The following is a 22,671-nucleotide window of genomic DNA, read 5'->3' as shown; positions in this document are numbered from 1 at the left end:
TGGGACCTGTGAGCGTAAATGTAGGTTAATGAGATTTTGATGTTTTTTTTTCCCTCCGTAGTTATGAGAAATAACGTGTCTCATCTCATCGTGTCAAGTGGGAAACAGAAACGTGGCTCCGCATATTGCACCCCAACAGAAACTACGACCTTCACACATACCCTCTCTCTCTCTCCCATTAAACCGTTTGAGAACATTTTTGTACCGGATTCACCCTCAGTCTTCTCTCTAATTCACACAAAAGTCCCGACCGTACAATCAACTTGGCACAGAGAGAGAGAGTGTGTTATACAGCTTCTTAACAGGTGGTGGTTACTTTGAAGTGAGCACACTCTCAAATGGGAGACCCAAAGAGAGAGAGAGAGAGAGAGAGAGAGCTCAATAAATAGCAGCACATAGACAGAGACAGAGACAAATGAAGGTAACAGAACAGAACTTCATTGCGTGAGTTTCCACGTGCTATATCTCTCTGTCTCACTCACTCTTACTGCTTTCGAATCTGTAACTCTCCACTGAAACACATCAGACAGAGAGAGAGAGAGAGAGAGAGAGAGGGAGATAGAAGAACAATGGCGTCTCAATTCAATCCGCCGAGCTGCTTCTGCAGAATATCACCGGAAAAGCCCTCATCGTCGGAAGAGGGAGAGCAAGAGTCGGAGCTCAGTCTCTGCCTCTCTCTGGGCGGAATATACTCCAAAGAAGAGGTCCCATTGCTCAGGTCCTCCTCAGTAGCAGCCGGAGACCGCCGCCGGAAAGACTCGCCGGAGCTGTCGCTGTCGAGGACGTGCTCCCTCCCCGCCTCCCCGCCGGAGAAGGTGGCGGCCTGGGCGGCGGCGTCGGCCGCCAAGAGCGTCGCGCTCGGTCGCGCAATCGGCAGGATCAAGACCCAGAACTGCCTTAAAACTCAAGGTTTTTCCTTTTTCTCTCTCCTCCGGTGAATTCGATGTCTTTTCAAGAACTCACTTTGACCAAATTAAAGTTAAAAGATTGCACATTTGGTACTTCCGTGATTTACGTATGTACTTAAGAATTTATCATAAAATTAGCATATGAAGATGTCACAAATAAAATTGAATCACTAGTAGTGGATATAAGAATATTTTCCAAATACTTTAAAAAATGTACGTCGTATGATCCACAGTTTGTAGCCGTGTCAATTCATTGTTTATCATTTGCGGCTTGGGTTGGTCAGGACACGAAGTCACAAATAAATTGAATCAATAGTAGTGGACATAGGAATATTTTCCAAATACTTTTGTAAAAAAATTGTCCATCGTATAATCCACAGTTTGTAGCAGTGTCAATTCAATTCATTGTATATCATTTGCGGCTTGGGTTGGTTGGTCAGGACACGAAGTCGGCAGCGCAACGAGAGCGGAGGCGAGCCTGAGGCCGAGGCAAGCGGCGGCGGAGGATTGGAAAAAGACGAAAGGGGCGGTGAGAAGTTGGAGAGAGGTGAGGGGAAGAATGCCGAGCGTGACGACCACGGGGGAAGGGCCGAATGGGAAGAGGGTAGAAGGTTTCCTTTACAAGTACAACAAAGGCGGCCACGTCAGCATCGTCTGCGTGTGCCACGGCAGCTTCCTCACCCCCGCCGAGTTCGTCCGCCACGCTGGCGGCCTCGATGACCGCAACCCCATGCGCCGCATCCATGTCACCCACATGCCTTTGCCCTTCTAAAAGGACCTTACCATTATAATTAGATAAATTGTCTCATTTGTCACCAAAAGACTAATTTGACCCAAAATGTCACCATCTATGACAACATTGTTGACATCTATTTTTTTCATTCACTATTAGATGTCAACATTGTTGATATAGATGTCAACATTGTTGACATAGATGGTGGGATTTTGGGTCAAATTAGTCTTTTTGTGGAAAGTGAGAAAATGTTATGAAATTTATTGCAAATAAGGCAATTTCTCTTATAATTATGGCAATTTTCCTAAATTTGTCACAAACAATGGTACTACTAACAAAGTACACGCTACTTCGAGCCAAAACTCAAAAATATGGAAATTTTTTTTAGGTTTTCCTTACAAAGGGAATGATCTTCTTAATTTTGGGAACTGAAAGAGGGTTTTCTTGTTGTGGGGTGGTTATTATTATTAAACGGCGTGTGTAAATTATTCAAGACGTAAAAACCTATTTGGATCCCAAGAATTTTATTACAAGTTTCGTTGGGACATATTGAATAAGAAATTTGGAGAACTTGCCATTTATAATGAGAATTTTGAAAATATGTGAGTCGTGATGTGAAATTGAATATATAGATTTCACGAGTATTTTGTTCTAAAGAATCATGTTAATACACTGATTTAAAAAGATAAAAAATATATTAAAAAAACCCACTAAAAACTAGCTTTCACGACTTATTAGTTAATTTTTTTTCAAATTTCTCTTTATATTTACTACAGTACTACTTATTAAAGGTCAACTTATACGTAAGTTAGTAAGGGAAGTTTTCATCCCCAGTCGAATCGACCTCGTTGAATTCAAGACAAATCAGAGTCACAAACTTGAAAGACTTGGAATCACACAAAAGAAGCTAGCTTTAGTTTTAATTAAATTATATTTTTAACACCAATGCTCGATTTTTGGAAGGCAGACCTTTATGCTTCTATAAGAAGACTTGGAATCCGAGAAAAATAAAACAACCACAGCTCTAATAAGGATGATATTAGATATCTTCTTCTTAAAAAAAATAAATAAATAAATAAAAAGAGAATAGAAAAATGTTGGATATCTTCTTGATCACAGAAAAACAAGCTGGCATGTGAGTGCGCTTTGCAGCTTCATGGGAATTAGCAATTGGGGCCATACACGAAAAGGATATATATTATGAACATTGAACAGGATAAACATGGGCGGAGGTGGACCAGGGAACATAACTTGAATTTCTTTTAAATTAAAAGTTCTACCCTATATTTTATCAATTTTTAATCTAAAATTATATGATTTTCAAATATGCCATCCTATAAAAAATTCATATAAACTCAGGTATTTTATTTGTAATCAAATTTTCCCCTTGACTATAAACTCTAGTTCATTTCATATCAATTCTTATTTTTAGTACTCATTTCTGTTATCTAATTACTTTCTATATGTGTATAAGTTCAATTCATAATTTAATGCAAGAATCATTTAATCTTCGATAACTCCTAATTTTTTTTTTTTTTTTTAGGGAGGGCTTTATAAGTAGCCAATGATACAAGATCGGATATTTACAAATATAAGTATCTATTTCTAGAACCACACAAAGACACCCCAGAAATAATTAAATGTAGGCATTGCGCTCGCCGGGAGAGTGGCCCAAGTAAAATTGGGTTAGATAACTCCTAATTGAATCGTATTCAAATCTTTTACTGGATAACAATACGGTCTATTATTATTTTATCTGATAATAATGATAACATAAAGGGAAATGATTTTTGTCTCGATTCACGAGTGGGAACGATCCACTCACGTGTTGACACGTGACAACGAACTGACACGTGTCAATACGTGAGTGAATCGTTCCCACTCGTGAATCGAGACAAATAGCTTTACTCTAACATAAATGAGCTTTTTTTATGGGATAGCGTTCTATATCAATTTCGTTTTTATCAAGCAATCTCTAGTTGAATAACACAAATGATGACGATGACCGGATAAAATTAAAAAAGAAATATGAATAATTATGACTTGTATATACTATATTATATACAATACAGCCTTGTTAGCTAGTGAACTGACTTAACGAGAATCAACTAAAAAACTAAAAAGGGCATATTCTTTTTTAGGGGTAACAGCCATCTTTATGATTCCAGATCAATATTCCCCGAGAAAATTGCCTATTAAAATTGCAACAGAAACAAACATATTAACAACAAAGAGAACGGATTGGTCAAAGGCTCTCCGCAAAACGACATGGCTTTCTCACAGTGTAAGTTTCAAAAATCCGACCTTTCTGATCATTTGTACGGCTTCAATATCCGATAATCATCGACTCTTACGACCCTGTGATCGTCAAAATCACTGATCGGGTCTTCTTTTTTTAACTTAACCGTTTGGCGATTCTCTCGCAGCTGTTTTCTCGCTCGTCTTTCTTCTGATCGTCGTCGGGTCGTTTGCGAGGCCTCTCTATCCACTGCCCAGCAAACTCAGCCGTGGAACCAAACAGCCTCTGCAGACTTTTCGTCCGTACAATGTCGCTCACAGAGGCTCCAATGGAGAGATTCCTGAGGAAACCATACCTGCGTATATGGTAATTATTAATCATTCTTAAGCTTTGACAGTTTCATTAGTATGTGTTAACCATAGTTTTTCCAATTCTTGCTCTTTAAGTATAAATTTTGCAAGTTTTAGAAGGAAGAAAAAAAAAAAAGCAGTTCTTTGGTTTATGTATGTTTAAACTGGTTGACCCAGAGTTGAAATTTGATGAATTTTTTTCCTAGTGATTTTAAATTAAATAAAATTTTATATATCCCAAGTGTTCATAAATTAATCAAATTCCTTTAAATGAAATACATAAATGATTGCAGAAAGCTATTGAAGAAGGAGCGGACTTTATCGAATCGGATATCTTATCATCAAAAGATGGAGTTCTAATATGCTTTCACGATGTAAATCTCGATGACATGACTGATATCGCAGAGCATAAGCACTTCGCCGATCGGAAGAGGACTTATGATGTCCAAGGGAGTAACATCACCGGCTATTTCGTAGGTATTTCATTCGATTCTGATTCTTCGCTATTCATTTGTTGCATAATTGATTATGCTGTTACGTGAATGTTAAAAAAAAATGGGTTTCAATTATCGCACAATGCCCTGAGTATGGTTTTTTTTTTTATTCATGAGAGGTTAAAACTTTAGACATATATTCTGTGCAGTTGATTTCACCTTCAAAGAGTTAAAGTCGTTGCGTGTGAAACAGAGATATCCCTTTCGCGATCAACAGTACAATGGTGAGTTTAATTCCATGTGATTTCGTATGAGCTTGATTGAATCTTTTCCTTCTGTTAGAAGTTTATTTTTTCTCTTTTTTTAACTCTGGAAAGTTAAATGCTCCTACATATAAAAACAAGAGTTTTATTTCCAATCAATTACATATCATCGTTAGTGAAAGTGAAGTTAGAGTGTGTTTTTTTATCGGGTAATCACTAATTTCCTATTGGTTTACTGTTCAGGAAAGTTCTCCATTATCACTTTCGAAGAGTTCATCGAGGTTGCGCTCGATGCGTCCAGAGTCGTTGGAATATACCCGGAGATCAAAAATCCAGTGTTTATCAACCAGCGTGTAAGTGTTCCTCAAGTATTACTAACATTTAATCTTTAGAAGCTCTATTGATTACTATTTCATGGTATTTAGCTTAAAAGGGTTCTCGTTCGATAAGGTGCTAGTTTTTGTTTTTTATCTTCTATAACTACAATGGTAAATGGCAGGTGAAATGGGGAGGTGGTAAGAAATTTGAGGACATATTTGTGGAGACCCTAAAGAAGTACGGGTACAAGGGTTCATATTTATCCGAAGATTGGCTCAAACAACCTGTGTTCATACAGTCATTTGCACCAACCTCACTCGTCTATGTGTCGAACCTCACAGACTTGCCCAAGATTCTATTAATAGACGATGTCACGATGCCGACTCAGGACACTAATCAGGTTTGATCTCTTTTCCGAAATCGGTTTAAATTAATAGATATCGAGTTAATTCCATCACTGAAATGAATTCTTGAGTAGATATTAATCGATACAGCTAATCATATGAATTAAAAGTGCTGATGTTTTTTTCTTTTCTTAGAGAAGTTCATTCCGAGTATTGTTTGAAAATGTGTGTTGGAGAGAGAGTTGTTAACGAGGCATTAGACTTTTGGCGTTGTTCATATAACCCAGTTACTTTCTAATTAATTGCCTTATCTAATCAGTTTGTACTTGTGATTGTGTTGCTTTTTTTTGTGGCTTTCACGCTTGTATATAACACGAAATCATCGGTCTCTACAGTCGTATTGGGAAATAACCTCGGATAGCTACTTCAACTACATCAATAAGTACGTGGTTGGCATCGGACCGTGGAAGGATACGGTGGTCACCGTCGTAGATAATTATGTGCAATTACCTACCGATATGGTAGCCCGAGCACATGCTCATAATCTTCAGGTACATTCGTATTTCTTGCTCATTTTGAAATACTTGTGGTTTTATGCGATTACTTTCCGACCCAGAAGGTTCGAAGGAGTCAATCCATTAAAACAACATTTTATTGTCGTAATAAACAAGTTTTTTTTTTTTTCACAAATAGTCAATGGGTCACTAAACTAATTTTATGAACCAACTATATTATTGATGTAGTAGGATTATTACTTTAACACCTATATAACTTAATAACTTGTTTATCACTTCAAAAGGTTTTTGTTAATACACAATCTTACTTGCAATGCTGAAATAATCTAAATATGTGTTTATTGTTTTCACGGGTGGATTGTAATTCGACTAGTCTTTTTTTATCAAATCAATTAGTTATTTAAGTTGGCAAACATGTTTCAAGCTTCTTACGTGATAGTTTAAAATGCTACAAAATGATTTCTCTGAGGACTATTATTAAAATGCCGTTAGCTTAATAGTTCAAGGACTAGTTGAAAAGGTCTAAAGAAATTAAACTCAAATTTTTCCTAGGGCCCCAAGATCAAAGGAGCCAGTTAGAATTTTTTTACAACTGAGGCCAAAATAGTTTTTAGTTTTTACGCGCCGCGGCATAAACCTGTGAATTGTGTCGATGCAGGTTCACCCATACACGTACCGGAACGAGAACCAGTTTTTGCACACTGATTTTCACCAAGACCCGTACGTGGAGTACGATTTCTGGATCAATCGGATCGGAGTTGATGGCCTCTTCACGGACTTCACGGGCAGCCTTCACAGGTATCAGGAATGGGTGTCGCCCAAAGAGGCCGACAATAAGAGCGCCACTAAATTGTTGACAGAAATTTCGACCTTGATTTCTTCCAAAATCAAAGGATGAGAGCACTTATGATACATCCATCCTTTTTTTCTTTTTTTTCCTACCCATTATTCTCATTGATACTCTTTAGTCATGCAAATAAGTAGTATTCTCATTTGAGCTTTTCTTTTCACAAAAATGTGTATCATTTGGCCTTCATTTTACAAGTTTGTATAATGATTCAGCTCATTGCTGTCCAGGTAATTTATCCATATATAAACGTTTCAGTCGTGACTCAAGACAAGCACTACACGAAGAGTCCGAGACCATATTGGGTTTAGACCACAGTACACATTCTTAAAGCTTAATCATCTCATCGTAATTTCATTTGTGAAGGGAAAGCGTTTATTAATGCATTAATATGACAACTCACATTGAAAAACGTTAGTAAATAAGAAATAAATAAAGAGAATATGACAACTCACGTTGAAAAACGTTAGTAAATAAGAAATAAATAAAGATAACATGAATCAGCTTGAAAGGATAACGTCAACTCATTTACAAGTCCAGCCAGAGAGAGATCATACAAGATCAAACACAGTACCTAAATTTATATATTGATTAACCTAAATGTTCTGATCAGAGGATTAAATATCCTGAAAAGATTACCAAAACCATCATCCAAAAAAGCACTGGTAAATTAGCAAGCAAGTATTCTCATTTTCTTTCACATTCACATTCAGGAAGCTCTCATCTTCGATATCTCCTCGAGCAAGTACCTTGATTCAGCAGCGTAATCAACCGGAGCAACAGACCTTATTGTTATCCTTTGTCTCTTCTCATTGTTGTACTCGTTCTGAGACACACTAATTCGGAAACAATAAGGAACCCAAGTAGCTTCCTTCAACTTCACTTCATAAGCATTTTCATCCCCAATCTGACAGACAAGAATTCAAATTAGCTCATCAAATTACACCACATATATACATATAAACATGTATAAATAATTATATTTACCTGAGATTTCATTTGATCGAGCTCATCAGCTGAACAACCAATAATCGTCTCTGCTTCATTGTTGAATCCAGAGATATAAGCTTCACCACTAGCATCTGAAACTCTTACTACCAATATGTATCTGGAAATTTTGGAACAGTGTACCAAAGTATTAGGCTTTTACCAATGGAAAAAGCTACGAGCATCAAGAGTCTTTGAGTTATTGTATGAGCAGAATTTTGGTAAGTTTTAGTGCTTTGGCATTAATATTAAACTTTAAATTAGATCAGTCGCTTAAATCAAGTCTGTATGATATAATTCACACTATAAACTTGAAATTTTTTGCAAAGTATATACCTCAAACTGGACTCAGCATCGTTCTTCTGGCACCCTTCACACCAGTAGCCAGACCCAATAGCCTCTGTAACCTTCTTATTACAGGTTTTGCAAGCCCGATACCACATCGTTTGATCAGGCTTGATAAAGCTAATGTACGCCTTGGTGCTGAAATACACAGGCTGGAACAACACCGACACAGATACTGTATTATTTAACATTTCACACACGACATGGCTACAATATCTGCAACACTTCATCTAATAATAAGTACCTTTTCATCACCCAGTGATGGATTGTTTGCTATGTGGGAGAGTGAGACTCTGTCAGCATACATTGATCGTGAGCCATTCCCCGCTGAAGGGCTCATTCCAGAACCAACAGAAGCCATTGAGGTTTCTTTGCCCTCAGAATCATACCTGCATAGGAAAAGACATATTGAGTCATTATCTAGCTACTAGTCAAATTATAAAGGAGATTGAACCTGGCATATTAGATATAGCTAGTTACCATGATTTCAATTTCTTTGCTTCAGGTGTATCTGGATTCACCAAAATCGTGCTCCTACTTAGAGCTGATAGAGACAGGCCTGCAAATAGAGCACAAAAAGAATTTCACTTGGCATCGAGACTTTATTACAATTACCATTAACACTCTTTATTTCCAGAACTCATACAGTACCTTGAAATTCTCCTACTTTCACAGACTTAATAGCAACTACGGGTGATTGGTCAGCCATGTCCAGTAATTCCTGCCCAACATTTGTTGCAAGCTCATTCCACAAAGAAACTACGACTGTCTTCTTACTGCAATCAAATAGTCATTCTTTCAAAACCTTGAAACATAAAAATATAAATCATGTTTTGTGACTTAAAAAGAAACAACTAAACATTTCAAACTTACCTTTCATCAGCAATTGTTATGTCGCGCTTAGGAATAGTCTCATTGTTTGTCTTCCTTCTGATGCTCACTGTTGGAGATACACTCTGAACAACACCTATAACGTCTGAGAGACAACATAAAAATTAACATTAGGCAAACCATAAACCAATACATAAATTAGTGATTCAGGACAAGTTTCTTACCAACAAGCTCACTGCCATTGACATAAGGACCCAGAAGGTCAATAGGAACAAAGTTGAATTTCGTTTGCGGGACAAAAGCAGCTTCATTGCTTGCCTCTTCCACTTCAGAATTCTCATTCAAAGTCATCTCGTAGTCATTTTGCACAGTCTTGAACTGTTTGTTGGCAACTTTAAGAGTCCCCCTTGAGATATAATAAACCTTCCCCAACTGAAACTTTTCATAGAACTTCTTTGCTGCTTCATTAAACATTGTTGCTTGAATTTGGGTTCCCTGTATTAACAACCAATCATAAAGGTTAAAAACTTTAGGCACGGACAAAATCAAAGCCAATCAACATGTACATGGTAATTTGCTCACATCTTCATCGGTCAACTCTACGTTGAATACACAACCTTCACCTCTGGCATTTCTATAGGTTCGCATGCTTCCCTTATTTGTAACACGGACTTTTATTGTCCAACTTCCTTGGTAAGGGTTCAATGAAACAAGAGGGTGAACTCGGCGAGTCATTGCCATTCTCGCAGCTGGAGCTGAACTGCAACAACATTAAACCCAATACAAAATCATTATGTGATGTACAAAATGAAACAATAAAATACAAACCCTTAGTTGTGTGTCAAAATCACCAAAGAAAGAGGACTACTCACTTTCCATTCTGTTCGTGAACGATTTGTGCAGCAGATTTAGTTACCATCTCATGCTTTCGTTTCAACGTTATACCACCAATGTTCTCTTGCTTCACCTCAACCTCAAGCTTCGGTTTCAACAAAATCCCAACTTCCTCAGTCTTCACTTCACTCTTAACTTCAGATTCCAGAGCCGGAGAAACCGCCTCACACTTCGTCACTATAACATATCTGTAAACCAAAGCCAAATCAGAGTTACAAAAAAGAGCAGGAATGGATAGATTAAAACCGTGGATATGTTTCGGAGTTATCGAGATCTTACTTGTCAGACTTGCCAGGAATGTCGTTGAGGGAATAATCGATGATGCGAATGAGACCGAGATTCTGGATATCTCCTGAGATGACCTGAGAAGTCAGGTGCGATGGGAGAATACCTTTCAGCTTCGTGTTTCCATCGTTGGCGGTGAACCTGAAACAACGAATCATACAGAAATATTACAAAAACTGACCAAAATATGTGTGCGTATAATCCAAATACGAAAAGCCGAACCGAATCTGGCGATTTGAGATTCTTCACACAAATTTGAAGTGAATGAATGAGTGACTCACATGTATCGATTGCCTTTGGAGGTCAGATCGAGGATCTGGACGACGATCTCTGGCATCTCCGGTGACGCGTCCGGCGATGGATTGGCGAGGATCGTCGAGATCGCGTCAGGGCTAGGGAGTTTCGTCGCCATTTTCTTCTTTGCTCCGACTCCGAGATTTGTTGAGACGAGAGAGAAAGAGTGAAAGAGGCGATTGTGAGAGAGAGAAGTAGAGTGAAAATGAAAATCGGTGATTTGGGGTTTTATTTATTTCAAAGTCTTTGGCGGGAGGTTTTGCGCTATTTCAATTTTTTTCCCGCAAAACAAACAAAAATATATATTTCGTAAGTCGAAACTGGAATTTAGAATAATTAGATAATTGTTTTCAGTTTTGGCGGCAAAATTGTTTTTGTTTCTTTGTTTGTTTGTATCGCGCCTAAAATAAATTTCCACGTCCTCCTATGATCTTTGTACTTGAATACGCTTCGACCTTATCATGGGCTTGGTCCACCAGCAAAAGTTTTTTTTGGGGGGAAATTACAAAAGTACCTGTTTTTTAAGTGTAACATTATCAAAATGACGGCTATTAAATCATTTCAAAAATAGCATTTATTTTTTTAGCTAACCATTATTTTCCTTATAAATAAAATTATAAACAGTACAAGTAAATAAATTTAATTATAGCTCAAAATAATAAATAATTTTTTAAAAGACGAATGTAAACATCAAGAAAAATCATTAAAAAAAAACTACATTAGTTTGTAGTTGACAAGCGATTACTTTGATCATCTAAAAGGCTTCCTCGACATTGACGAGGACAGACAAAGACCAAGGCCGTGAATGGAAGGTGGATGGAAAAAAATTGATGGAGAATGTTGTGAAAATTGGATTGAAATGGATTGTATTTATAGTATTGGATGATGAAAGTGTACAAATTTTTGTTATTTCCGAGCTCAGATGGTAAAAAACGGTCATATTTTTCCAGTCATTGATTATCAAAATGATCATATATTGAACGGCTCATATTGAAAGTAAAAACAATTAAAAAATCAATGTTTGACTACCAACGATAACCAGTGTCTACTTGTCACTCTCTATCCCATTTACTGCACCGACTGATACACTTAAGTCATTTGTCCGTTACCGCTTTTACAGCTCAGCGATAGCCAACGGTAGAACGTCACGCGTACGGTAGTCACAGGTACCGTTAAGTACCGTCCGTCTGTCCACGATGAGTGGAGAGCCTTTTCACCATTATCGTGTGAAAATGAAGAGGGATTGAGGGCTTGAAAGAAAAAAAGCCAATCTACATATATTGATCAACAATATACGGTAACCAGCGTCTACTTGTCACTCTCTATCCCATTTACTGCACCGACTGATACACTGAAGTCATTTGTCCGCTACCGCTTTTACGGTTTAGCGGTAGCCAACGGTAGAACGTCACGCGTACGGTAGTCACAGGTACCGTTAAGTACCGTCCGTCTGTCCACGATGAGTGGAGAGCCTTTCACCATTATCGTGTGAAAATGAAGAGGGTTTGAAAGATAAAAAGCCACTCTACATATATTGATCAACAATATAACAAAATTGCCACTAACTAAGAGGATATTATTGTAATATGAAAGTTGCTTTGTATTTTGTACAATCCATTAAATGTAGAGAGATAATTTTTTGTGAGTCTCACTAACACAAATCCATCATTACTTCCTTTTTTTTCGTCCCTCTTCGCTACCAAACAACTGATATAATTGGTCCGTTTGACATAGCTTTGTTTTTTAGAAAAATGTTTTTAGTTTAAGTAAAAAAAAATTGGTAGCTTTTCCGAATCTTGTACGAATTCCAAAAGCAATTTTGAAGTTTTTCCCAAAAGCAGTTTTACCAAACGCCACAAAATCGGTTTAGCTTCTACTAAAAACAAAAACAGGAGAATTTAATCTGTACCAAGCACGCCCAATAAATATATGTCTTATAATTCATTTATCTATTTCCATCCCTCCTATAATCCATCAAAACAAACACAGCCCAAGGGTCAAAACTTATTTTTTAACTTTTTTAAATTAAAATTTGTACACTTAAATTTTATCATTTTTAATCTAAAATTATATGATATTTTTCATATAAGCCCTCATGAACACCTCCTTTTTTTTTTTACATTCACCCTAACGTCATAAACCACCGCTTCTCACATCATAAAACCTTAACGTCTACCATTACTTCATAAACGATATTATAAATCTAAAAAACGATGATTTTTTTTTTTTTTATATAGGAGAACAACATTGTAAATTATGTTGTACGATGGTAATACACCAACATACTTTGCTTGTATACCTATATAAATTGTCATTCACAATTAGCATTACACAAAGACACGAAGAAACAAAACTAATTAGGAATGTAGACAGGTAAAGTGAAGTTCATTTTATTTATGATCCCACTTTTTTTTTTTTTTCTTTTTCAATGAGAGAAAGAGACGAGCCTTTAATTATTAGAGCAGCAACATAAAACAACACACAACACAAGCTATGCTCCAGAATTTTCAGAGAAAACAACCCGAAAAATCTCTCCTTTCAATAACAAGATGGGCGACAACAAGGGAAGCAAGAATTCCATCGCATCTGAGCAGCGGTTTGGCTTGTTTTAGCGGAATCATTTTCCGAGGCACGAGTATCGTCAACCGTCCCCGTATGTGCTCGCTCCTCGGATCGGCTTTTATCTCCACCACCAACCAATCTTTACATGTAAATACATAACTTGTTTAGCTCATATTTGGGAAAAGTTGTCAGCTAAGATAACTTTTGACAGTTTTGATCATGACAAGCATATCAATGCAACGATTTCTCGCGCGGGTCGAGGGTTCAAGAAGAAAGAAAGTACAAAAAGTTTTCAAAGAAAAAGAGCTCAAAGAGATGTGTGTATATATATATATATATATATATATATATATATATGGGTCCAGTGGCTATCTAGTCATATGAAACGTTAGAAATTTTGAAATAGCCAACGTTTCGTTAATTTTTTGTAAATGGCTACGTAAATCTATTTACACTATAAAAATAACAGAAAACGCAGAGTAAATTTATAGTAAATATGGTTATTTACGAAATATTCACTAACAGTTTTAGGCTATTTAAGAAAAATTTACAAAACGTTGGCTAAAACGCAGACGCTTATGTTTATGTGGCTTATATCGCTAATTTTTTGTATATATATATATATAACTTACACCGGAAAAGCGAACGATGATGTGCCATCTCGAGAAATGCTAGCCGACGAAGACTTTGCGATTGCCGAGCGTGGTGGTGCTTCCTCATTCGCATTGTATTTGGCGTTTTCCCTTATGACTTCCCTCATCGTCTCCGCGGCTTTGGCCTCGGCGGCCCGGAAATCCCCGTCGGGCAACTTGTTGGTTCCTGTGAAGTCCAAGAACGGGCCGGACATTCCGAGCTCGCCCGATTTGCCCCCGAAACACAAGTATTGGTCGGTGTTGAAGCTCGTGTTTCCCATGTGGATGCTGAAGAGAGACTCGTTCGACGCGGTGCTCCACTCCGCCTGGGGAGCGCCGGATTTCGCCCTCGCAAACACGTGCGACGGGATTCTGTAGCCCGAGCCCGGGCGCTCCGTCGCCTGAGCCGCCGGAAAACCGTTGCCGCCGCTCGTACGGGGCTCGATCTCGATCCTCAGGCCCTTGTGCTCCGTCGGGGTGCTTCGAAAGGTCACTTTCGGCGGACTTGTGATCGCGGAGTTCGGAGTTTGATGATTCGGTTCGGGCGTTCGGGCGTCGTTTTCGTCGTCGTTGTCGTCGTCGTCGTCGTCTGAGATCAAAAGGGAGTCGGTGGAGCACAGAGAGGTGTCGTCGGTTTCATTTCCGCGGAGTTGGAAACATTCTTCCGATGAGGACGCCGTGGATGGTGATGATGATGATGATGATGATGATGACGAAGACGAGGGCGGTGACGATGATAGGGAGCGATTCAACGCTCGTGCTGTCGTGATATCGTCGTCGTCGTCGCCTTCGCTGGGCCCGGGATCTTCGACGACAGAGATTGTTTCGGAAGCTTCGTTGAAAGTGGGGTTGGTTTCCGAATCCAAATCGATATGAACAGAATCTGCTACTACCAAATCGTCTCCGTTGATTTCAAGGGCTTTCTTGGCAGATTTCGTTTCCGAATCTCCATTGGTTTGGACACCTCGTTTTAAAGAGTCTGATCTCATTTTTCCCAATTTATTTCGGTTGTCCTAAAACTGCATTGCTTGGTTAAGGCTCACGAGATTATGCTGCAAAAAGAAACTTATTAGATGCTCTAAAATTTTAGATGTTTTCCCTTCTGTTTTTTTTTTCGCCGAATCAAATAATCAAAGGTTTTTATTTTCTTGAAATCATGATCTCCCCTTGCCAAATGTGGGAAAACTCATCAAAAATGAAGTTTTGGGTATGCAAGATCTATGGAAATGAATAACCAAATTAAGAAGCAGAATCTGAAATGCTTAAAGGTCTATGGTTTTGTTTAAAACCCATGTCTTTCTTAATATTTTAAAAAATCTCATCTAATCTTAAAATAAATGAGAACAGTGTAACGACTTACATGTAAAATCCGGGACAAGGAAGAGAAAGTCATCCCATTATAAAGCAGCAAAGTTCAGGTTGGGCCAACTATAAACGACCTTATGATGACCTTGGGTTAACAGATAACGGTCATAAAAAAAAATTATAGAAGGAGGAAAAATATAAGGAGCAATAAGCAACAAAAAACAGGGGCAAAGTGAAAGAGGATAAAAGGACCAAATAAATCTCAAGGCCATGCATACTTTTAGGCGTTTAGTTCTCCTTTTCTAATGGAAAGGATTTCATGCCGCGTTGAGAGCCAAAAAGGCCAATAAGTCCACGTCATCTTTTTTTTTTTTTTTCTCCGGCGATTTTAGATATCTTTTGAATATTGGGCCAGGCTGGTGTGACTTTACTTCATCCAACCACAGATTGAATTTTTTTTTTTTTTTTTTTTTTGTGGAGAGAAAACAGATATATATAGTAAAATAAGTAATACATTAAAAGTCAAAATTATCTTCCAGCCAAAATTTCAGGCTCATATATAGAAGGGTAATGAAATAGGAATCCAAGTCATTTGTTCTTGTAGCACCCTTTTGAACAATAACACACCTACGATGACAAATCTACCATGCCATGGTGTTCTTGTCTAAACTTGTATGTGACAATTTGGGCATCACTCAGATTAATGACTATCCTAAAATCAACACACTTGTTGTTGTTCATAAGAATAATAAGAAAGAGCTTTGCTTGAAATAGAGCTATGTGTTTTTCTTGCTATTTCTCTTTGCCTTCTGATGAGACAAGAAAGTGGAATGATTTTTTACGTATGCTAATTTCTTTCTTCAGAGAATGGAATTAAGGGCAAATCAAAGCTCTTCCTAGTAAAAAAAAAAAAAAAAAAGGGAAAACACGTCCCGGGACGATCTCCGAAGACGTACCTTCTAGAACATCAAGAGGTTCAAAGAGCACTGGACGAGAAAAGGCTCGAGAAGGAACCGGGTCAAGAAGTAGAAGAAGACGCCGAGCATTACCGAGACGGGGAGAGCCGGGAGGGCTTGGCGGAAGAGAGCCAAGAGCATGAGAGTGACTCCGAGGCCGGCCACGATGGCGAGGTAACACGCGTACACAGTCGTGAGATCGTACATCGCGGCTCTCCCGACCAACACGCTGTAGAATATAAAGTCTCCGAGGCCGAGCTTGATCGCCCCGGACGACCCCAGACCCATCCCTTCCGTGCCCTCTCCCGAAACCGCGGGCCCGGACCCATCTCTCCATACCCTCCTTCGAACCGCATTGTCGCCCGAACCTGAATGGGAAAATTTACAGTTATAGTGTTTTCAACATTTCTAAAATTGGAGTTATTTTGGGTTAGACCCCGATTATCGACTCAGAGACTATCCCAGTGGCCCTGATTGTTGCGTCTAGGGGAAATCTAACTAGGGACTGAATTATTTTCCTTGTAATAAAAACTTTAGACATACAATTCTTGCGATTAATTTCGAAAACGCAATACCGTGTGCGATTTCCACGGGCTGTGAATCGCTGAGGGTCGTGGCTGGGACAGCGATCCCGGCGAGGCTCGAGTTTTCTTCCCCGGGCCCAATCGGACCCAGCAACGGGGCAACAAGGCTCGGGCCCGAATCGTCGAGGCTCGGATTCGGACCGGTGACCGGTCTGGCCTCGTAGACCAGAGCGGGGATATCTTCGTCCCTCGAGATCGCCAGCTCGACCAAGAGCCTCAAAGGGCCGACCGGCAACAGAACCGCGGCAAGGTCGTACAGAGACATGGCAACCAGGAGAGTCCACGTGGTCCATTCCGGCAAGAGAGTGAACCAATACGCGACCAACATTCCGATCACGACCAGATAGCCCTGGGTCACCGAGATCGCCATTTTCGACATGAACACGGCCAAAACCCCGACCACGGCGAAATTGAACAGGACCAGGCAAAAAGTGACCGAGTCGATAGGGACGCTGAATTCCTGGATCAGAAGCAAGGCCAATTCGCCGCCCAGGAAACCCAGGACCATGAAAGCCGAGAAGCCCATGTAGAATCTCAAGAACCCCGTGCACCTGAGGTAGAAGAGAAGGACCAGAACGAATGTGACGGCTGTGACGACCACGACGAACACGAGCGAGTTCAAGAGCGCGCCTAAGAACTTGTCCCAGGTCGAGTCCGAGGCTGTTTCGGAGTAAGCCACGGTGGCGATGGAGGTCCTGGCGGGAGAGGAGTCGGAGGAGCTGAGGACTGAGACCAGAATCACGACCATCAACATGCAGATTGAGACCGGGGTCACGATTCTGACAATCTCTTCGCCCAGAGAGTCGAGAATGGTGACGGGTCTAGGGTTTCGAGGCATTGTCCGATCTGATTCCGTTCTTGCCGGTGGTTTTGTTTGTTTGTTTCTTTCTTATTTCCGACAAGTTGGAAAAACTTCGCAGGCGGTTTTGTGTTTGGCTCATTCATATACAGCAAGCAAGTGAATTAGTCGGATTGATGAAAAAGAAGAGGGGATTGAAGACTACTTCAAGTTCCGATCTTTGCTCAAGGAAAAAAAAAAAAGGTTCCATTCTTTGCAAAATAATATAATCTATGATAAATTACACTATTGCCCCTCAATTATGAGATTGATAACGTTTCAACTCCTGAATTCTGAACTCGTGCATGACAGACTTTGAAGTCTTACATCGCAACAAATTTAGCCCTTCTGTTAAAATCTACTTGTATGGTGGAAAATCATTGAGGGTAAAAAAATATTTTTTCCCTTCATTAATTTTTTTTGTTTTTTATTATTCTGATTAAATATAAAAAAATAAAGAATCAAATGTTATATTATTATCTATTTTCATGATATAAACATATATGTATATATTAGATAAAAAACATATATATATATATATATATACATATAGTCATATACACAAACACACGTATACATATATATATTTTTTTATAAATCGGTAAATTCACACAATCACACACATACATATTCGTTTCAAAATCAGCTTTTAACTTTTAGCGAGAAAGACCGTAAATTAAGTGATTCACACATCTCTTCGTATCTCTCTCTAATCATCAAAACTTATTTCCAAATCCACAATTCACCAAAACAAAAAAAAAAGTTATGAATCCATCCTCAGCTTTTAGCGAATCCAATCCATCTCCGTCGTCGGTCGAGAAAAACCAGAAGATCAAGAAATTCAAAACTCGACGGCGACGTAATCCTTGAGCATAAATAATTTAGAGGCGATAATTGACAGCGATAGCAACATCGATGTTCGTGAGGCCTTCCGATTCGATTATGTCGACGTTGGTGAAAAGACAACGGGATTTACAATCGATTCTCTGCAGCAAAGACGACTACATTTTTCTTTTTTTGACAGCGAGAACTTGGGGACAACGACTTCAAGTTTGGATAAGGCGAGAAGCTTGGGTTCACAGTGGTCGTCATCACTATAGAGGTAGACAAAATTTAAAGCTCTATTGAAGGAGACTCTTGTTGAGCATATTGGGGCTGAAGGATTGGGGACAAAGAGATGAAAAAATATGAGGGATTTGGTGAGAAAGATTTGGGGGTTTTGAGTGAAGTTGTTGTAACATAGAATCCAATATAGTAGTAGAACTCTATTGGAGACTTTTGTTAGAGAGATCTCTGTGAAATTAAGCATCTTGGTAAGAACTATATATATTTTTGGGTCCATTGTTCTTGATCGACATTAAAATAAATAAATAAATGAATGAATAAATATATATTATGTTTTTTTATCAAGTTTAAATAGATTTCACTCAAATATCAATTCACGTGCTTAAAACGTGACCAAAGTAACGACTTCCGTCCTTAACATAACGAGGTGTTTGTTACAATGTAAGATTTAAAGGTCTGTCATGCACGATTTCAAAATTCAGGGGGTGAAATGTTATCAGCATCATAGTTGAGGGAGCAACAATGTAGTTTATCCCAAGAAAAATTACCTTGCACCATTTACAAGGGTAGCCATAAAGCTCGGGAGAAAAAAGAACATTTATTGCGCCTTGGGATAGTCATGGTTACAGTTCAAGGATGGAGGTCGAGGCCTCGCGGGTGGCTGAGGCTATGACTGGTTATTGATTAGGTGCCTGATGTTGGTGTTGGACTTTGTCCTTCATAAAGAAGAACTCGTTGGGATTTTATCAAGCACTAAGTCTAGGCCCAAAAGGCGACCTCAAATTCCGATGCGCATGGCCAATGATACCCTATGGTCGAATTCCGGGGTGCAACTGAGGAGAAAAGGGTTGTGAGAGTTTATAGGTCGCGAGCCTAGTGTCATGGGTCAAGTTCTCGAGCGCAATGTCGACGCAATGGTTGTGAATGGGGGTCACTACTCATCACAATTTTTAAAGAACATGATGAAGTATGTAACAAATTGACATATAATTTAGGGAAAATAAACTAATTAGGTAAATTTTTTTTATTTTTTTACATTCATTTGAAATATGCTATAAAGTTGGGTGAAAGTGAAACCACTTTTGTTGAAATATGATATAAACTTACAAGTTGATTATGACATATAATAAAATTCCAAAGAAAGTTGACTTATTAGGTTGAAATATGATTTTTATCGTGGTTAAATCTTACTTATTAGATTTGGATTTGCAAATGTAATTTTTTTTAGAAAGGAAAACATGGTCTTGTTAAAATCTCTTTGCCCTTTAAAAGTTGCAACGAAAAGGAAATAATACCCTCATGCATCTCATCCGAACAGATCTCGGCTGAAATTATATCCCGCACAAAAGACGAGATTTCCCTTAAATTACGAAAAAACTTGAAAATTGAAAAAATTTAATGGGCAACTTGGTTTAAATTCTTTTTCACCCAAATAAACTTGACAATATCGAAACACGAAATTAAATCCAATAGTGTTAACAAGCGGTTGGAAACGCAATTAGATATGGAAAAAAAAAGTATGAAATTTTAAAAGTTGCATATAATTTTGTCTGAAAAGTTATATAAAGATTACTAATTTATTTAATTAGCTCGTGTAAAAAATCGGTCTGAATTAATGTGTACGGTTTTTTTCCTCTCCCTAATATACAAAGGGAAACTTGATAAAGCAAGCTTGATAAAGCATGTGATTTGAAAACCAAACCATGTTTTGGTTCCCTTAGGAAAACCAAGCATATCACCATGTAAAATGTCAAAATTACCCTTAAATGAATTTTTTTTTCAAAATCAATCCTTCACTCACTCCAGTTGTCTTTTTCAATTCAGAAACCAAAACAAAAGAAAAAAAAACGTGCAGCCCACAACACCTTTCCCTTTCAAAAAAAAAAAAAAAAAAAGAAACCATCCTCAGAGCCACTCAGAGCCCTAGCCCGCAGCCGTCGTCGCCACTCAGCCGTCGTCGCCAGTCCAGCAATCTCGCGAACCAACAGAGCCCTCCAGCCGAGTCGCGAACCAGCCGAGCCCACAGCCAAGCACGCCCATCTCCACGCTCGTCGCAAACCCCAACGCACGGCAAACCCGAAGATATATGGGTAAGTTTCGATCCCTAATTCGATGATATTTTGTAAGAGATTTGTTTGATTTCCTGAAAAAAAGAGTTTGAGTTCGTCATGTTGGATCCAGAAAAAAGTCCGAAATTGTTGTCTGTAATTTCGAAGTTTATAGTTGTTATTTCGATTTCATTTCGAAGATTTCGATTCCCAGAAAAGATATCGTTTAAACTCAAATTTTTAACTTCTTAACAGGTTCAAACGTTAATATATGTTGTTTATTTGATGGTACTTGGGTGAACAAAGGTACAAAATGGGAATATACTAATGAATCGCGATTCGAACTCCGTGCACTCGCGAAAGACATATCTCCGGCGGAGCTATTAATCGCTATGTACGAAGCTTTTTGTGTCGACGAGTCGTTATACGATTTGAAACTTGAAGCTGCATATGTTTGGGCTGGAAGACCAATGCCTCCTCTCATTTTGGCATCGGACGCTAGTGTGACGGCATTTATGTTAGAGAATTCTGGTCAATCCAAGCTGAGGATTTCCTTATGCGTAACCCCCGTGAAAAGAAACATTGTTGATGCAGCTCTTGATACAACTCCAAGCAGGGCAGTTTCACCAACCCCAAATTCTCAGGTAGCATGCTTAGGTATTAGCGTCGAGGTGAATGATTTTCAGGCGCCATGCGATGAAGAGGGTGATGAGGAAGGTAAGGATGGTGATGATGAGGAAGATGAAGATGACGATGATGAGGAAGATTTTGATGCAAGCGGATTCTATTGTGAGGATGATCCGGTTATGAATGATAATGATATTCCCATGTCAGAGCCAGTATCGTCGACGCCTCATAAGAAGTCAAAATTATGGGATGCACATGTTTCAATTCCCGATTCGGAGGAAAATGTAAGTACGCCTTCATCCACTGCCAGTTCTTCGGACATATGTTTTCAGATAATTTTTATAATGGATTTCAGACATTTCAGTTATTTTATGTGGTTGATTTCGGAGTTTTCAGTTATTTTGTATGTTTGATTTCAGAGTTGTCAGTTAGTTTATGTGATTAATTTCAGACATTTCAGTTATTTTATGTGTTTGATTTCGGAGTTTTCAGTTAGTGTATGTGCTTGATTTCAGACATTTCAGTTATTTTATGTGTTTGATTTCAGAGTTTTCAGATAATTTTTATAATGGATTTCAGATATTTCAGTTATTTTGTATGTTTGATTTCAGAGTTTTCAGATAATTTTTATAATGGATTTCAGATATTTCAGTTATTTTATGTGTTTGATTTCGGAGTTTTCAGTTAGTTTATTTGCTTGATTTCAGACATTTCAGTTATTTTATGTGTTTGATTTCAGAGTTTTCAGATAATTTTTATAATGGATTTCAGACATTTCAGTTCTTTTATGTGGTTGATTTCGGAGTTTTCAGTTATTTTGTATGTTTGATTTCAGAGTTGTCAGTTAGTTTATGTGATTAATTTCAGACATTTCAGTTATTTTATGTGTTTGATTTCGGAGTTTTCAGTTAGTGTATGTGCTTGATTTCAGACATTTCAGTTATTTTATGTGTTTGATTTCAGAGTTTTCAGATAATTTTTATAATGGATTTCAGATATTTCAGTTATTTTGTATGTTTGATTTCAGAGTTTTCAGATAATTTTTATAATGGATTTCAGATATTTCAGTTATTTTATGTGTTTGATTTCGGAGTTTTCAGTTAGTTTATTTGCTTGATTTCAGACATTTCAGTTATTTTATGTGTTTGATTTCAGAGTTTTCAGATAATTTTTATAATGGATTTCAGACATTTCAGTTATTTTATGTGGTTGATTTCGGAGTTTTCGGTTATTTTGTATGTTTGATTTCAGAGTTGTCAGTTAGTTTATGTGATTAATTTCAGACATTTCAGTTATTTTATGTGTTTGATTTCGGAGTTTTCAGTTAGTGTATGTGCTTGATTTCAGACATTTCAGTTATTTTATGTGTTTGATTTCAGAGTTTTCAGTTAGTTTGTGTTTGATTTCAGACATTTCAGTTCATTTTTGTAATGGATTTCAGACATTTGAGTAATTTTTTTGTCAAGG

General features: G+C 38.1%; 4 protein-coding genes across 9 annotated transcripts; 2 read left to right on the top strand and 2 right to left on the bottom strand.

The window, feature by feature from the left end:
* The first annotated feature begins 171 nt into the window (after positions 1-171).
* On the top strand, positions 172-2,231 carry LOC149384217 (ninja-family protein AFP3-like). Of its 2 annotated transcripts, none has more exons than XM_089629534.1 (3): positions 172-421; positions 533-909; positions 1,349-2,231. In XM_089629534.1, exons 2-3 carry the CDS (start codon positions 570-572, stop codon positions 1,678-1,680), a joined length of 672 nt encoding a protein of 223 aa, XP_089485660.1. In that variant the 5' UTR covers positions 172-421; positions 533-569; the 3' UTR covers positions 1,681-2,231. The 2 variants fall into 2 exon arrangements, with proteins under 2 accessions (XP_089485660.1, XP_089485659.1); XM_089629533.1 differs by having other exon boundaries at positions 527-909.
* A 1,499-nt stretch (positions 2,232-3,730) lies between these two features.
* Positions 3,731-7,208, top strand: GDPD6 (PLC-like phosphodiesterases superfamily protein). Its single transcript, XM_089628657.1, has 8 exons — positions 3,731-3,925; positions 4,068-4,246; positions 4,524-4,707; positions 4,874-4,948; positions 5,171-5,280; positions 5,427-5,645; positions 5,985-6,140; positions 6,763-7,208. The coding sequence occupies exons 1-8, from the start codon at positions 3,910-3,912 to the stop codon at positions 7,000-7,002; spliced, it is 1,179 nt and encodes a 392-aa protein (XP_089484783.1). The 5' UTR covers positions 3,731-3,909; the 3' UTR covers positions 7,003-7,208.
* Positions 7,209-7,407: 199 nt separating this feature from the next.
* Positions 7,408-10,784, bottom strand: RPA70B (RPA70-kDa subunit B). The gene is made up of 12 exons (XM_089628656.1): positions 10,575-10,784; positions 10,288-10,434; positions 9,987-10,196; positions 9,697-9,874; positions 9,339-9,609; positions 9,157-9,259; positions 8,935-9,059; positions 8,764-8,842; positions 8,528-8,672; positions 8,275-8,435; positions 7,939-8,059; positions 7,408-7,858 (listed from the first exon to the last, which is right to left on the bottom strand). The coding sequence occupies exons 1-12, from the start codon at positions 10,703-10,705 to the stop codon at positions 7,661-7,663; spliced, it is 1,869 nt and encodes a 622-aa protein (XP_089484782.1). The 5' UTR covers positions 10,706-10,784; the 3' UTR covers positions 7,408-7,660.
* A 2,232-nt stretch (positions 10,785-13,016) lies between these two features.
* On the bottom strand, positions 13,017-17,648 carry PS2 (Presenilin-2). Of its 5 annotated transcripts, none has more exons than XM_089629025.1 (3): positions 16,043-16,169; positions 13,782-14,833; positions 13,017-13,288 (listed from the first exon to the last, which is right to left on the bottom strand). In XM_089629025.1, the coding sequence occupies exons 2-3, from the start codon at positions 14,768-14,770 to the stop codon at positions 13,126-13,128; spliced, it is 1,152 nt and encodes a 383-aa protein (XP_089485151.1). In that variant the 5' UTR covers positions 14,771-14,833; positions 16,043-16,169; the 3' UTR covers positions 13,017-13,125. The 5 variants fall into 5 exon arrangements, with proteins under 5 accessions (XP_089485151.1, XP_089485150.1, XP_089485149.1 ...); XM_089629024.1 differs by lacking the exon at positions 16,043-16,169 and adding an exon at positions 15,142-16,023; XM_089629023.1 differs by lacking the exon at positions 13,017-13,288 and adding an exon at positions 16,618-17,648 and having other exon boundaries at positions 14,731-14,833; positions 16,043-16,410.
* Positions 17,649-22,671: the final 5,023 nt, after the last annotated feature.

This window comes from Urtica dioica, chromosome 10 (assembly GCF_054948205.1).
Source record: "Urtica dioica subsp. dioica isolate 48M chromosome 10, U.dioica_male_clone48M_v1_H2, whole genome shotgun sequence".
NCBI classification, from domain to species: Eukaryota; Viridiplantae; Streptophyta; class Magnoliopsida; order Rosales; family Urticaceae; genus Urtica; species Urtica dioica.
The sequence above is the reverse complement of the archived record's forward strand: the minus strand, read 5'-3'. Positions and strand labels throughout refer to the sequence as shown.

Excerpts from the sequence above, each read along its gene's own strand:
- LOC149384217 (XM_089629534.1), top strand. The coding sequence starts at position 570 with ATGGCGTCTCAATTCAATCCGCCGAGCTGCTTCTGCAGAATATCACCG. Across the intron at positions 910-1,348 it reads GAACTGCCTTAAAACTCAAG|GACACGAAGTCGGCAGCGCA; the intron begins GTTTTTCCTTTT and ends TTGGTTGGTCAG.
- GDPD6 (XM_089628657.1), top strand. Across the intron at positions 5,281-5,426 it reads CAGTGTTTATCAACCAGCGT|GTGAAATGGGGAGGTGGTAA; the intron begins GTAAGTGTTCCT and ends GGTAAATGGCAG. Across the intron at positions 5,646-5,984 it reads CGACTCAGGACACTAATCAG|TCGTATTGGGAAATAACCTC; the intron begins GTTTGATCTCTT and ends CGGTCTCTACAG.
- RPA70B (XM_089628656.1), bottom strand. The coding sequence starts at position 10,705 with ATGGCGACGAAACTCCCTAGCCCTGACGCGATCTCGACGATCCTCGCC. Across the intron at positions 10,435-10,574 it reads TCCAAAGGCAATCGATACAT|GTTCACCGCCAACGATGGAA; the intron begins GTGAGTCACTCA and ends TCGTTGTTTCAG. Across the intron at positions 8,673-8,763 it reads GCAAAGAAATTGAAATCATG|GTATGATTCTGAGGGCAAAG; the intron begins GTAACTAGCTAT and ends TTTCCTATGCAG.
- PS2 (XM_089629023.1), bottom strand. The coding sequence starts at position 17,464 with ATGCCTCGAAACCCTAGACCCGTCACCATTCTCGACTCTCTGGGCGAA. Across the intron at positions 16,411-16,617 it reads GCCCGTGGAAATCGCACACG|GTTCGGGCGACAATGCGGTT; the intron begins GTATTGCGTTTT and ends TTTCCCATTCAG.